Here is a 16,330-nt window from a genome sequence, read left to right as displayed (position 1 = left end):
CAAAACCTATATTTGTTTCTCTCTGCATTACAGCGGCAGCTAAGATAAAGTTAACCTTCATCAGCTTTATCTTTCATAGGAAAACTGGGTATTCTCTGGAAAGATATCCCTTATGAAGTGCCTTTTTCAACATTTCAAATGTTACTCAATTCAAAAACCTGAGAAGAAATTGAAATAAGTTGGAGTGTCCTGACTGCAGATTAACCCACCATATGAACATGTTTGTATGAGGGGAAAAAGTATTTTTAAGAGTTATTTTATAAACTCTTTCTTTCTACTGTAAAACATTTGAATCATCTGGATGCATGTGTAGTAATAAATTAAATATTTCAAAGACCATTTTTTGGCATAAAAGCAGCAATGAATAGCCCATGACTATGCTATTAAGCTATTTTAAATGTTAGTGTGCTAAGATAAAATCTGTCTACTAACAAATTCTGGCCCAATGCATCTCTCAAAATAAGCCTAGGAATTATTCTGGAGTGTTAATTGGCCAGGACAAAAAATATGTTAGTGTCTCTTTGAACAGATTTGAAGCGCAAATGATTGAGTTCAAATGCCCAGGAACAATCTCTTGGAAGTGTTTAATCTTTTACAGACATAACCTCTACCCTCAAATTCAAGATGTTGATGTTTGGGGGGTTTTTTATGAGCAGCAAATGTTTATATAACTTACCATCAGAGTCTGACACTGCTGTTTCAGATGTCTGAGATACCATGGAGACATCTTCTGGCCTTTCTGCCAAATTATCCCCTTGCAATCTAAATTGTGGAAAAATGCAATGAAAACATTTGCAATCATATTCAATGGATAAGACACAGAAGAAGATTATCCCTGGTTATTTATCCTGCTCATAACATTGCCCAAATTAAAATAACAGCTTTGCTGAAAAGCCCACACTCATGGTTCAATCATAACCTGGACTGTCTAAAACTAGCCTCCAAGAAACAGCCAACTGAATCCTAGCTTAAGCATTTTTGTAAGTCTTATTTTACAAAAGTGGGGGTTTGGTGCGCATGTGAGACTGCAAGTTTCCTTCCCTACATTGAAAAAAATTTAATTGAATAGCACTATATTGGATGCCCATGTCAATGTGTTGGCAGTGCAGTGGCCTTGGTGAGGAGAGGCTGGGGCTGCCCTGAGCCAGTCACAGGTGGTTCCATCTGGCTCCAAAAAGAACCACAGCAGGGCACAGCTGAGCTCTTCAGCCAAAATGGTGGCACCTTGGAGGAAACATAGTTAAGGAAGAGCCAGCCACAACGCCACACAGGCAGAAGAGCAGGGAACAGGAAGAGTGGGGCACAGCAGACGACACACCAAGGTCAAAGGAGATGGTGCTCTGTACTCTGAGTAGATACTCCCCTACAGCCCATGCTGATATGCCAGGGGCAATATCCACGCAGCCCCGGGAGGACCAACACCCAGGCAGGTGAGTATGTCTGGGATGAACAGTAGCTGATGGAGATCCCACACTGAAGCAGGCGAAAACTGGGGTGAGGAAGGAAGGGCAGAGAGAACCTGTAATGGCCTGACCACAAACCCCCATTCCCTGTCTCCGCTGCTCTGCTCCGTGGGTGGGGAGAGGAGTCTGAAGTGAAGGAGCGAATTTGGGCCCAGGAAAAGGAGGAGGAAAAGACAGACATTAAAACTGTCTTTTAGTTTCTCATCACCTAAGCCTATTTTAATCAGAAATAAATTAAAACAATTTTACCCAAGTTAAGTCTTCTTTGCCCATTACAGTAATTGGTAAACAATTTCCCTATCTTCATCTTAACCCACAAGCTTTTACTTTCTATTTTCTCCTGTCATCTTGCTAGCTGGGTAGGAAACTGGCCTTTAGCCAAAGCTAACCCACCACAGGGGTTATGTATGCAAGAATATTTCCTCCTTTGTTACTTGTTAAAAGGAAAATACAGTAATTATGGCAGTCTTTGTCTTCAGGCTTTCCCACTGCACCAGCTGACTGCAATGCATTGACAGCAATTTATACAAATAATGCTTCTATCTGTTTTTTCAAATGAACATCCCAGGAGTTCCACCATTCTTCTCCAGGCTCTTATGAACCCTGGGCACAAATTCTGCTCTGAAGAAGTGCTTTGTAGCTCTAAATGCAATATAACTGCCATTTACATAAAGGTTATCGTACCTTGGATTTATTCAGACATGAAAAGAATAAGAAAAATGCAATTCAATTTTGCAAAGCCCAGGAATCATAAAAATGCATTGAAGTAAAACCTTGGGGAAAGAAATAACTTATTTCTTGGAAGGAAAAAAAAGTTCTTTTCATGCTGTATTCTTACTCTCTGCAGCTGTTTTATACTAAGCTTGAAATTAACTTTTGAAACCAAGTAGAAGCCCCTTATCTGCCCTATCTACATTTCACATTTTATGATTCTCACAGTTATCTAATATAGATGGATCTTAAAGTAATCTATTTGTTTGTACTCCTCAAAACTGTTCCCCCAATAACTGTATCCCCAATTACTTTTAACTCCTTTTATTGCCCCTATAATTATTTATTTATGATGGAAAGCTCAGTGTAAATTCATAATATTTCTTATCTAAGGTGGCAGATTCATAGAACATAAAACTCAAGACAACAAAATGTAAAAGTTAGAAGCTGTAAACCTAATCTTGAAAATTACTTCTATGAATCTTTTATAGCTCTGTGCCTGGCTTCTAATGCTCTAGTTGCTAATTCTTTAAATGCCTAGCTTGTCAAACAGAAGCAAATTACTTTGTATCCTAAAGATATTAAAATAGGGAGAAAACAAATTGCAAATGAAATAACTATGCAAAAAAGGAAGCTCTCAAAAATCACAAAATTTTCCACTGCAATACAATTCACCCATTCTCCTTCATTATATCCATAGGCACATTTACTGCAAACACATATTCAGTCTTAGAAAGATATGCATGAAATTGCAGGAACCAGAAGTGAGATACTCTTCTCTCCAGCCATGTTGGTAGTTCATTTATATTTAATTAAAAGGATAATTTACTCCAACCCTTTCTGGTTACATTACAGTAATATAAAAACTATCTCTAAAAGTGGAGCTGCTTCTTTTATCCCATCAGAATTGTCAAGATTTTATAATATGTTCCCATTCTGAGCTTCGATAAATCCAAACCACACATGAATAACTGGAACTATTCTCATCTTATTCTAGAATTTAGATATATTTCAGTGGTCCATTGCCTCATGAAGAAAACATACAAAAAATCTTTTCAATGTATCTAATCAGAAAATCTACTTCATACAATTTTACTTTGTAGGAAGAAGTGGCTGGGGTACTGGATGGATGGGTGAATAGGATGTTTGACACATCCATACCTTAATTTCACATCCAATTTTCAATTTATTAATGTATATCTTACATACAGATTCATATCAAAATAGATTCTCATGAAACTCAAGCAACAAAAAGTCGCAAACACTATTTTTTGCTAAAAGAACTCTGGTACTTGGACTATTACAATTTCTTCTTTAAAAGTAGTATTATTCATAAGATCTCTTCACAGTAAAATGAAAACACTTGAAAACTCTTAAGCAGAAAGAAACATTCATTAGAAAAACACATAGTATTTTTTAGGTAACTCTTCTAAACCTATCTTATTAACACTTGATAGACTCCTTCATCTCTTAACCAAAGCATTATTTCAGCTTTAATTATTTTAATCTGAGTCAGTTTGATACCTGATAACCAACATTTTTTTCCCATATCTGTTTTTAGTGGGTTTTCTTGCTTAGAGGACATTGTTTCAGTTTTATTAAACAGCTGCATGTTGGAGCTTCAGGAGCTACAAAAGCAAACAGCCTACAGGTAAATATTTCAATTTTCTTTGACCCCAAAATGCATTCCAAAAAAACTGTTAAGGAATTCAGGACCAAAGTTATTCTTAATAAATTCTATAGGTTTAGTGCAGAAGCATTATACAGAGTCTATCACTACAAACAAGCTTGTGGAAGTGTGAAATACAGTCCTCCTGCTGGTATGATTTTAAAAATGTGATTCACAGAATAGGTCAGATTGGAAGAGACTACAGTGGGCCATCTGGTCCAACCTCCCTGCTTGACCAGGGTCATCCTAGAGCACATGGCACAGTGTTGTGTCCAGATGGTTCTTGAATATTTCCAGTGAGGGAAACTCCACAACCTCTCTGGGCAACCTGTTCCATTGCATGTCACCTCCACAGGAAAGAAGTTCTTCCTCATGTCCAGGTGGAACTTTCTATGCATCAGTTTCTGCCTATTACCACTTGTTCTATTTCTTGGCATCATCAAGAAAAGCCTGGATCCAGCCTCTTGAAACCCTCCCTTCAGATACTTGTAAACATAGATAAGGCCCCCTCTGTCATCTCATGGCTGCACAGGCACAGCTCCCTCAGCCATTCCTTGAAGGAGAGATCCCAGTTCCTGCATCACCTTTGTAGCCCTTCACTGGACCTGCTCCATGAGCTCCATGTCTCTCTTGTCCTGAGGAAGCCAGAACTGGACACAGCACTCCAGAGGTGGCTTCACCAGGGCTGAGTAGGGTTAGAATCACCTCCCTCAACCCACTGGTAATTCTCTTCCTAATGCACCCACAGGATACCATTGATTCTCTTGGCCACAAGGAAACACTGCTGGCTCATTGACACATGTTGTCCACCAGGACCCCCAGGTCCTTCTCTGCAGAGCTGCTTTCCAGCAGGCCAGCCCCTAGCCTGTGCTGGTGCAAAGGGTTATTCTTCCCCAGGTGCAGGACCCTGAATTTGCCTTTGTTGAATTTCAGATGGCTCTTCTCTACCCATCTCTCCAACCTATCAAGGTTGGATGCAGGGCAAATTCATACCTGGGAACTCCTCCAGTGCACTAAATGTAGATATACATGGTGATTCTCCTCTATGTCAACACTGTTGTTCTATGACATTCTTAAAATAAGTAGTTAGATAAACTAAATTTGATGTTATAGCAGAATGCTAGAATTAAAAAATACCAATATAGTTCACATAATACTTCTTAGGACTACATGGGATTAATAAAATAATTATAAACATAGGTACTTTCTGTCATCGGGGCTTAAGAAGGCATAAAGTATGAAATATCCAAAGTATAGAAAGGCTTTCAATACTTCATATTGAGATATATGCCCTCTAGTATTTGTTCTTTGCATAGACTACTGATTCAAAGTAAGTGTATTAATAATTGTCTAAGTAAGTGTATTAATAATTGTCTTGTGCTAGTTTATAATAGAGGTTGTACATTAGGAAATTTCTGTGCCAAAAATTCAGAGGATGATTGTCACTTACAGACAGAAATTTAGATTATATTTAGGTTAATGCTCTTTTTCACCTATTCTTCCAGAAATATGTCACTTAAATAACCAAAATCCTATCTATTCCTTCCTAAAATGAACCAGCAGAAGGGTTATCATTTTTAGATAAAATCTCCTTTAATCCCAAATAAACAACTGCAGGCAAGAGTTATATAATTACTGTGCTTGTGGATGGCCTTCAAATTCTGGTACACAGCTAAGGACTTATTTTTATTTTTAAACATAGCAAACTAGAGCTGGATAACTGTTCTCAAATTCTGATGTTCCCTAGAGGTGAACGACAACAGAAACTGAAACTCCACTTGAGAAGAAATCCTGAAAACCTGCTATTTCAAGAAAATACAAATGCTTCTGCTGACTTTTTAGTAGTGAAGAAAAATTCCTTCAGGGCTCCAGGACAGTAAAGGGCACTCTCCAAGGAAGAGGGGGGAAATTGCATGTCTAAGCACTGCAGCTCCAGCCATTCTCTTTGCTTTGCCCTGTGTCAGCTAAATTTTGTTGAATCTGAATAAACACTGTAAAAAATTTTGGTTTCTGTGAAACATTATTCCTGAAAACACACATTTAATTGGAAAATTCCCGATCTCCATTGCTAAAGACTCAGTTGACGTCTTTTAGCTGAACATGGTGAGAAATAGTGGAAAATTTGGTAAAGAATCCTTAAATCACTCAGCAAAAAGAGCAGTAAAGTCGTTTTCATGATCAGCCAAAACAGATGCATATTTTTAAGTGCACAACAACAAAGTTCTCTGAGAAACAGAGGTAGTGTCATGTTTGAATTAGCATCTTAATTAATGAGATTTTTGATTTGTTGAATCTCTTATTTTCCTTAAATTATTCAAAGTAGGTTACCCATTCTCTTGAAAAAATCCTACCACATACTTCCATGATTTACAGTTAGTTTCTCTAAGAAGTAGTTATTATTTTGGATCAAAAACTCTAATGTACATTTTATAATAATAATTAATATCCTGAACTTATTAACAAAAGAAACTTATTATACACATAACATGATGATGTTCCTTTGTCAGTCAAAGGGAATTTTAGTCAGAGATGAGAAGAAGGATACATTTGAGTTATTGGACTTCTTTTTTTTTCCCTCCAAATCACCTGCTTCCTTTCTGTAATTTAAAACTTCACATCTACATCTAACCTTCTCTGATAGCACTGTAATACTGAATTATAACTTCCCTAGGACAAATACATAACTCCAGGGAAGTTATAGCAACAGAGATCAGAGACAACAAAGCCCTGAGAGGCCCCACACGCTTTTAGGTTACACTGAATGTTTTCTTGCACCTTTCCCTAGCAACCTCAACACCAGTAAGAGTATTTCAAGCTTCATAATCATCTGTCCTGACTTGCCTATAATAATGAGTTTACTTCATTCTTTGTTCCCAAACATACTGATCCAAATTCTGACCTCATGTACCTTGACTTACTGACTCCACAAGTTCTACACTCCCTTATACTGCTGTAAAATCCAAAGCTTTTTCAGCACCTAAATATAAAGCCAGGAATTTCTGACTTATTCAATTTGTTTTACTAATGTCTTTTACAAATATAAAAATATTAAAACTTTGCCAGAAAAAATCCTATTGTATTCACAGTTACAGAGACACGAAGATGTCCATTTTCCAGCACAGACTATACTGGTTAATATAATGGTAAAATTATATTAAATAAATATTATTTTAAAAATATACAGGCAAAAGTACTCTTTATCCTGTAAAACTCCTCATCAGCTTTAGCTACACACATTACCTTCCTAATGAAGATTAGATTTTAAAGAAAGTTTGTATGATTTTTAGATCACTGAACTGTAGAAGAAAAATGCCTTAGATCCATGGGAGGAGGATCCTCTAACAGAGGATTGTGAATTTGGTGAGCAGTAAGAGCGGCTGCCACCTCTGAAGCAACAACAGAAAAGCTCTGCAGCATGTCACTTTGCTATATTAAGAAATCAGTGCCACAGTTTCTGTTTTCACTCTATACTAAAATACAGGAAGCATCTGCATTGAAGAGAAATGAAGCATGAGGACTATTGAATTATCCTGCAGAACATTACCTAGCAAGGCAGACATTTCCAATATTAAACTATAAGACCACACAAATAAATACAGATATTTAGTACCATTTCCAAATAAAATGTAGGAATATATGCTTAATGATACATTCAGCATGCTTTCCAATAGAGATTTATAATTCCCTTAAATCCACTTTAAAGAAGTGATGGAAGGCCACCAGGCCTTCTTACTACCAGCAATTCTATTCATGTGAGGTATACAGAATTTATATTATTTGAGTTTCACCCTGATCTAAGGTACAGTTAATCTAAACTAAATTCATTTTCACCAATTCCATTCAAACCACAGTCTGTTTCTTGCTTTTGCACTCACCTTCTTAAGGACACTATTTCTCAGTGCTTAAACACCAGAACACATCAAATTATTTGAAAATTAATAAAACCAGTAGTTAAAAATGGATTTTGGTTGAAATTCATTCTCCTTTAGCAAATTAAACACACTATTTTCCAGTCACTCTTGGAGATTTTTGTGGAAAGTTTCCTCATCACCAATAGTTTAATGCACAGCATAATGTTTTCAGCCAGTAATACAAGAATATACACTTGCTGAGTAAAACCTACACATTGACACAGCCTGCAAATTAATCTTTTTTGTGTGCTGTTTGCCTTTCCAATATGTCTGAATGCAGGTCTTTGTGCCTTTAAATAAGTACACTCTGCAGTTATTTCTGAGGAGAACCAAAAGTGGAAATATATTTCCCAGAGTAAGGAATCCATAAAGAGACTGAATTATCTAATCCTTTTACAAGATGGGGAATTAGGCCATTCTTATGGCAATCTTTTATCTGCTTCTGGCCTCAAACCATTATCTCACAGGAGAAAAATTACAGTCTTTGTCAGTCTTTTCAGACTTAACACTCTTTCTTCTCCTGTGAACCATTTTTTCTAGGACTTGTGAAAGAGTTTTGTGTGTGAGTGTGCATTTGTGTCTTTAAGAGCTATATTAAACTGCTATCCAGAGCCTCAAATTATGACCAACAAGCTTCCTCAAGCTCATGATCTCCTGGCTTCCTCCCTGTATCCTTTTCATCCAGAAGAAACTTCTGTGGCTAATATACATCATATCGTTGTACAAAAACCAGAAAGAATCTCAAAACATTGCCATAGAGAATTAGCTTGCAAAGCACACATCAAAGACAGCAAAGGAAAAGAAGGGAGAAAAAGCTTGGTAAAGCACTTGTCTTTTTTAATTATTGAGGGGGTTAAATGGGTTTTGTACAGGAGAAGAGAAAGACATGTCTTGACAAGATCTGCAAATGAAGGACAGAATGAAGCAGATGTTGCCCTCCATTAAACTGAGAGAGAGTAGAATAAGTTTCAGGATCAGCAAAATAGCATTCATTTAATATTCAAATATGCTCTTACTTCCTTCATTTTTACAAATCAAGACCAGGACATTCAAAAGGCCTAAAAAAATCCTTTACATCTACTGTTCTTAGAATTCCTTCACAGGAGTTTTAAATGTTTGCAAGTGTACCAACCTGCTCAAACCAGTTCGCTCTTTAACAACCAGCCTGAAATAAAAAAAAACAAAACAATCCAGGTACTGTTGAACAATAAAAGACAGTCGAGTGACATGTCACTAATTCACAGCATCTTATGCTGCATTCTTCCTGCATAACCAAAACCACATATTAATACCCTGTCAGATAAGTCACAGCAGGGCTATCTCCAGATAAATTTGGTGCACTGCCTTGTTACCAAAACCAGATTTATCATGATAAGGTGTATGCATAAGACGTAACTCACAGGCAAATGTACCTAGTGCTCAGGTTTCAAGTCTAAGTCTATTTTCTGTAACATGTAAACACTTATCTTTCTTCAAACAAATGGAACTCTTCCATTACTTTTATGCTGACTGACAGCTATTTAAGTCGAAAGAAACAAGTCTACCTCACATGTGCATACTCTAAAGAAATAAAATAGCTGTTAAATCCAACATAGAGGGAAATACATCATCGGAAAACACTGGTCTCTATAATTTTTGACAAGAGATGATATTTTTATTATCACAGTATTTTGTGGAACTTCTGATAGGACTGAAATTATTGCTTGGTGAATTTACCAAGTGGGAAAAACATGTAAAAAAAAGAGGGAGGAAAGTAGTCTGATCTTTCTGGGATCTCTGTCTAAGCACTTCATGTAAATCTCATGTCTTATATTGTTGCCTTCCCAAGACACTACTAAGATTTTGAAAATAGAGAGACTTTGGCCATTCTTCCAAAACACAACTAATTGGGAGCTTTCCATGAAACTAACTGAGGTTTAGGATTAAAAATTATACTATCTTGTGCATTTCAGAGGTCAAACTTAGATCCATGAACTCAAAAAGTAATTTGAAATCACACATTTTGTATTTTGCATACAGTAAGATGTTCTAAAGAAACATGAGATAGTGAAAGAAAAGGCAAGCCAGCGTGTAACTCTTAATCATAGCAAGTCAGCCTACCAAATCTTAAAGAAATTATTTATGGTCTTTGTCTCTGATAACCATGAGCGCCAGTAAAAACATTTTCTGAATTATTTTCTTCAGTGTTTTTCTTTTGCTTTGAAAGCACAAGATACCAAAGTGGTACACCATTCCAGGGAAGGAAAGATAAAGTTATTTCTTTTTGCTGTACTTAGCACTTACAAAATCAAAAGACAATGAATACACTGTTTTGGCTATTTATGCATCAAAACTGGGCAAATTAACCATTGCTCAAATGCAACTCATCGAAAAAGCAAAGTGAATATTTACTTTTTAATTTCTTTTTGCCACATCTTTTTCTTTTCCTATAATTATTTTCATTTTTCTACTTTATAAGAAGTTTTAACTAGCCAAAGGAAAAATATGGGGTTTGTTTTCAATTTTCCAAAGTGAAAGGAGATTTTTAAAAGTTGTAAAGCATTACCATATGGAGTTTAATTTACTTGTTTGCCACTATTAAAAGGGAAAATATGCAAATAAAACATTTTGTTTAGGGCAAAATCTGTGAAGCTGGCACAAACAAACATGAGGAAAATTCAGCTCTTTTAAACAAGAGGTCCAATAAAACTAAGGTTACAAAAAAAATAGATAAAGGACAAAAGAATGTAAAATAGTGACATGAGTCATCTGGAATGTTTAGTACTTTCTGTCCTATAATAATAGCCTTACTTAGAAATAGTACACAGTCAGAAAGATAATATGAAATGTATGACAGAAAAGAAAAAAATACGTCTATGTAATCAAAACTTTTGCTTTAGATTTGAAGACATAAACTTCCTCAAAGTCTGTACATGAACCCTAATCACAGAATTTTCCTGCCAACATTCATTCTGTACCAACCATCTTAGTTTGGAAACACTTTTCCCCCTTGGTACTTTGAAGTAATTTGTTCCCAGGTTTCAGGAAAATTAACAAAGCAGAAATTTCTGCCAGAAACTGAGTCACTAAGCTGGCCTTACCACTACTGGGCAGACATACAAAGACTATTCTTTATGCAAATACTTGTACCAAACCACACATATACCTGTGCCCATTCTCCAGTATTGCATCACAGTGTACAGAGTCAATAAGAGATTATATGGAGCACTTGAGAGGTTATTCTTTCTGACACATCTGTGTATTATTGATTAATAATATTAGAGACTATAAAAAAACACCAGGGACTTATTTTATATTCACTGTGATCAGATTTTGTTCTAATTCCATCACCTCTTAACACTGCAGTTAAAGGGATGATTATAGCTCATGTAAACATACTAGAACCACCTTTAAGTTAGCATCTGCAGATTTCCTTCACAGAGCAGTTTTGACAATTCACGTAGCAGCTAAGGCATATTTGCACATGCAGAACGTTTCCTGCTAGAATTCAATGCAGACATAGCCATTTATTTTGTCACGCAGGTAGCACACACTGCTACATATGGTCAGGATAAAAGGAAAACAGTCCATGGAGTTTCAATGTCATTTAGTCCTGCATGCATTTTCATGGTATTACTCCCTCTCAGGTGACTGATGCCAGAATGCTCAGTTTAGGAAAGAAATCTTACAGTCTGACTTGAACAGCAACAGTCTGCTAAAAACAAAGAAGCATCTACTGTGATGGTTTAGTCTAATTTGACAGAACATAAACTTAGACCAAGTGCCAAGGAAAATGCACCAGTAGCAAAAGTTACATCCTTTCTTCTGCCAGGACATATGGCATCTATAGAGGATGCCGGATGTTGACCCTTTGTCATCTTACCCAATCAGCCACTATCCCAATGTGGCATGGTGCAGTATCTGTTCCCTGACACCTTTCCATCCCCAGTTCTAGAGTTATTTTGGGATAACATGCCTGGGCAAGGTAGGAGAACCCCTCTCATTTCAAAACACAACTCAGCCTTACCAATGGTTTCTGTTCAGGGAACACAATGACACTGAGAGCAGACTGGTCATAAATGATAAGGAAGGGATCTTGTGCAGAGTGGAAGCAGAGGAAGCTCAGTAGGCTTCCTTTCTTTTCTTGAGGAAATCTTCCAGGAGCCCATCACCATTGTCTGTTTTTTAAATGTAGTCTTTAATCAGTATTTATGATCTTCCTCATAGAGGTAATTAATTTCATTAACTTTTCTCTTTGTTTGAAGTTTCAGGAGTGTTGTCCGGGGACAGTGCATGCAGTAAAATTGCTTTTTAACAGCAATTTCTTCCCTCTTTACAGTCATCAGCGTTTCTGCTTTTGATAGTTAAAGTAGATTCACTTGTCAAGCTTCAGACTATTTTCTTCACAGCTCATTATCAAGTTTTCCACCAAATGCTTCTTTATGACCTCAAGTCTCATTAGTATTGCCAGAGCTTTGTGGTACTGATATAAGCACTTCCATACAAACCCTAAGATTATAAAACAGTTGAAGCTAGATTAATACTATAGAATTCCCCAGCCAACCAAATAATTCCTGTTCTTTTCTAGAGATATATGATGGCCAATTCAAACAACAGTTCCATAGTTTCCACCATTAATCTGAAATTATGTCAAATAATAGCTGGTTCCTTCATTTCTTTTGTCTCCTCCCCTGTAGGTTCCTGGTTGTCAGGGCTCCATGTCATGAACATCTGCTCAAATTACACTGAAATACTGCAGAGAACTAATATGTGATTCTAAATTTCAGTTAGCACCACATAGTTTATACGATTATATCCCAAGCATGGATGGATGTAGTGGAGACTATAGTGTAGAAAACCAAACTTTAAAAAATCCAAATTGTTAAAGAAAAGGTTACTGGTAAATAAACAAGCTAACTTGAAGACTGTTTGAAGGACAAGACATGTTAAAGGTGTAAAAGTCACAGATGATGAGCAGGGTAAGGTTTCATAGGAAAGGCAAACTGGCATGAGAATTTTTCAGTACTTTCTTCAAACAAAGTTTTCCAAAAATATCTATAATGGCAGCAGGCACACAGTACCTCATTTATTCTACATTAACAGCTCAAGGATACAAGTTACTACACTTGAACTGCACTCCACATCCTAAGGGTGAGAGTAAGGAAAGCTCCATTTAATTTTCTAATGTACAGATGTACTTTGTTTATATCTATATTTTTGATTCCTCTAATATGTTAAAAGGCCTCACTACACTGTCCTTTTGCTTTAGCTAATCTTAACATATTAACTAAAACATTGCATCTCAAACCTACATTTGTATGCGACTAGTGCTCCGTCCCAACATTCTTGTTCAGAAGCCTTCAAGCTTGTGGCACAGTATGTTTTCTATAATCCCATTTCTTTTTTAATCACACGCAACCCCTTTTTTGTAATCTATTGATGTTAAAAAGAATGAATGCAGCCCTTGCGCTATTAAAAACAAAAAGCTTCTTACTTTCAGGAATGCATTGGCAAGACTCCACAAGAACAAGATTTAACTTTTGAGCATGGCAGTGGGCATACAAGGATAATGGGTGGTCCTTAAAAAAAAGAAAAAAGAAAAAAGAAAACCCCCTGTAATTCATTCAATAGTACATTAATATTATCTTTTACCTTATGGTTGATTAAATTCTTGCAAAACGTTCAATGTGCAAGTCACAATACATATGAGAAATATGGAAGTGGTGTTTGGCTTTTACAAATTGTCATTTAAATATCTATTTAACCCATACAAGTTTTGCTAATGCGTGAAGATGTCTTATAATTCATTGGCCAAATGTGAAATGCATTTGTTTTTCCTGTATGTGAGAAAGGATTCACAAAAACATGTTACAGCATGAGTCAGTCTATTTTATAAGCCACTCAGACCAACTGTGCCCTTAGACAAAGAAAGAATTATTATAACCATTTTACTCAAATAATCAAAATCGAGATCCATTTTAGTAGAAGTGTCCTTCCTAATCTTTCAGGCTAAATAGAAAAAAGCAAACCTTCCAAATACAGGCTGGGTTTTTTTTGTAGCCTTTTTTCTGTATCTATAAACCTTGTTTTGTTCCACCTTGTGAATGATGTCACCCCTTTATTTAGATGACTTAATATGCTACTTAACTTGCCCTGTAGTCCAAGAGCAGCTATGGGAATAACATTGTTCTGGTAGCTACTTCCCCATTTGAAAAACCTCTTAAAGCTGTTATCCATCTGCATTTCGCTCATCGTGTGTGAAACATCTATACAGAAAACAGTAAGCTCTCTGTTTCTTACTGTTATATGCCAGACTACAAACCATTTTATACTCCAGTAGAATTAACCCTTGCTTTAATTTCTCATCTCCCTCTGGGGACTTTTTTACAAAGTTTTTTTGGGGTCTTGGTTGTTTTGGGGGAGTTTTTTTAGTTTTTTTAATCATAAGCTATAAAAACCAATTTGGAATGATATCTTGAAAGAATTTTCCACTTTTATTTCCTGGATGTCTGGGTGGAGAACTTTACCTTTTTTAAAAATTACAGACCTGGTCTGTGATAACTATCTACCTGTTTATTATTTGAAGATGATTGGTGAAATTATTATGATTGAGGGTTAAATATCAGTTTCTAAAAACGTTGCAAGTCTGGGAGTTTTATTCTAGTTCAAATAATGTCAATTCTGAGTCTCATTTCTTATGACTCTCAAGACATTCACACAGGTTTGTACTTTTGTCTAAAATACTTCAGGCAAGTGAGAATATTTTCCCAAATGCAGTGTCTCAACATCATTGCAGGTTTCCTCCACAATATAAACTGGATTTAGTTTGTCTTGTAACAAAATTGGTTTTTATCTCTAACTACAATCACTTCCATTTGGCATTCCTTTTTGCGGTACAAAGGGAAGCAGCTATACTGGCACTAAATGAAGTCTGATCACAAGTATGGATATCAGCATGGAGGAAAACCATTGGTTTAATCCATTCTTCTCACAAGTCATTGCTCTCATTGTAGGAAGCTCCAGAAACCACAGAAATAGAAGACATATAGCTGCACCCTACTGCAGGTGGTTTTATGAGGCATACAAAATGAAAACAGCACTCTTCTCAGGCTAATGTAACCTACACATAGCCATAGACTTGTTCACTCTAATTCTCAAATAATGACAGAGAGCTAACGATCTATTAAGAAAATGTAATCCTAGAAGCAAGAGCATCCAAAACTTACACACTATTTTAATGAAGAAATAGGGTGGAACTTCAATAAGAATATTTGTCCTTTCCAGATGAGATACAAAATACTAAGCCAAATTACTTAAAGCTAGTACTGAAAAACTCCTTCAATTGTTTTAATAAACATCTCTCAGAAAAGCTCCAATATATCCAAGAAAGCAGGAAAACTTCTGAAGGAGGTGTCACAGAACGTAAATTGAGTAGAGCGTAATGAAAGCAAAGCATTTTTTAAAAAATACATCAAGATTGAAAGAAATCAATTATGCAAATGTATGAGTAAAATTCAACTTTTTGTATGAGCCAAGACACATGTTTCCTAATATATGGAACTCTGCCAATTAAACTTCAAGCAAAAAGTCGCATTTCTCCTAATGACAGCCAAAATACCTTCAGCAAACCTAATCTGGTAATCTGACTTGACAAGGCCTATTATCTATACGACACCATTGCCTTTAGTAGCTCAAATCATTTCAAATCGCTTTGTACAACTGAAAAATTAGTAACATTAAGAGGAAAGATACCTGTTTAATTGTAACCAAAAGCATGCATAACAGCTTTTATTAACTTCTTTTTAAATTGAATTCAAACATGTCTACAATCAAATTACCCAGTACTTATATATACACTGTACAGCACATGAGACTACTTAGAAAATGGAACATGAAAACATAAAAATAGAATTTCTAAAACAAATTAATACTCTAATAGTTTCTGTATTCTGACCTTATATTAAATATTAGTCTTTGTCATAACAACGGTAACAAAGGCCAACACTGAGAAACTGATTCAGTGAGATGATCCAAATACTCAAACTCTAATTTTATAGCACAGTATTTTCAATGGCTATATCATTGACTAACAGACAGTCTAATTGGTCTTGGAATCAAACAAGAAAGAAAATTGTCTTCATGTCTTCAAAGCCACTTGTTTCATGCAACTCTCTGTACCCCTTACTTCATCTGCTGCAAAAAGGCTCCAGGTTAAACCCCTGTGAAGGTACTAAAGAAAGAGCTAATTGCACTAATAACTGTCTTGAAGAGAGGAAAGGTGTCCTCACTAAGAAGGAAGGAATGCTATAAAAGAATTGATAGACTTTATCACCTTGAAGAAAAAAATGCCAGTTTCCTCACTACTGAGCACAACAGAAATACCCGTTTGTCTCTTTTTACTTCTCTTTCTCCTAAAGAAATGATGAATTTTTTTAATTCCTCCAAAGTTTAAAGAAACTGCTCAACTGCAACAAGAGTAAGAAGAATCACCACAGTCATGAAGGTATCACCCACTTATTTCCTTAAACACGGTAGGGAAATCATTGAAGGTGCACAGGCAAAATAAAGCATTATTTTGCATTCCCTGATAAGTGAAG

The 16,330-nt window shown here is 36.0% G+C and overlaps 1 protein-coding gene and 1 long non-coding RNA gene across 15 annotated transcripts in view; one reads left to right on the top strand and one right to left on the bottom strand.

Moving 5' to 3' along the window:
• Positions 1–16,330, bottom strand: part of C1H8orf34 (chromosome 1 C8orf34 homolog) — a 190,485-nt gene that overhangs the window by 75,838 nt on the left and 98,317 nt on the right. For all 14 annotated transcript variants that reach the window (XR_010347424.1, XM_064388565.1, XM_064388593.1 and 11 more), the window contains one exon: positions 677–762. Coding sequence is in view for 13 of the 14 variants with exons in the window: in XM_064388565.1 (XP_064244635.1) it covers positions 677–762 (86 nt within the window). In the remaining variant the exon portion in view is untranslated. The remainder of the gene's footprint in view (positions 1–676; positions 763–16,330) is intronic.
• LOC135280577 (uncharacterized) lies at positions 140–5,923 on the top strand. Its single transcript, XR_010347462.1, has 3 exons — positions 140–1,430; positions 3,736–3,825; positions 5,591–5,923. It is a non-coding gene; the product is annotated as an uncharacterized LOC135280577 (long non-coding RNA).

Source organism: Passer domesticus, chromosome 1 (assembly GCF_036417665.1).
Source record: "Passer domesticus isolate bPasDom1 chromosome 1, bPasDom1.hap1, whole genome shotgun sequence".
In the NCBI taxonomy this organism is placed as follows: domain Eukaryota; kingdom Metazoa; phylum Chordata; class Aves; order Passeriformes; family Passeridae; genus Passer; species Passer domesticus.
The sequence above is the reverse complement of the archived record's forward strand: the minus strand, read 5'-3'. Positions and strand labels throughout refer to the sequence as shown.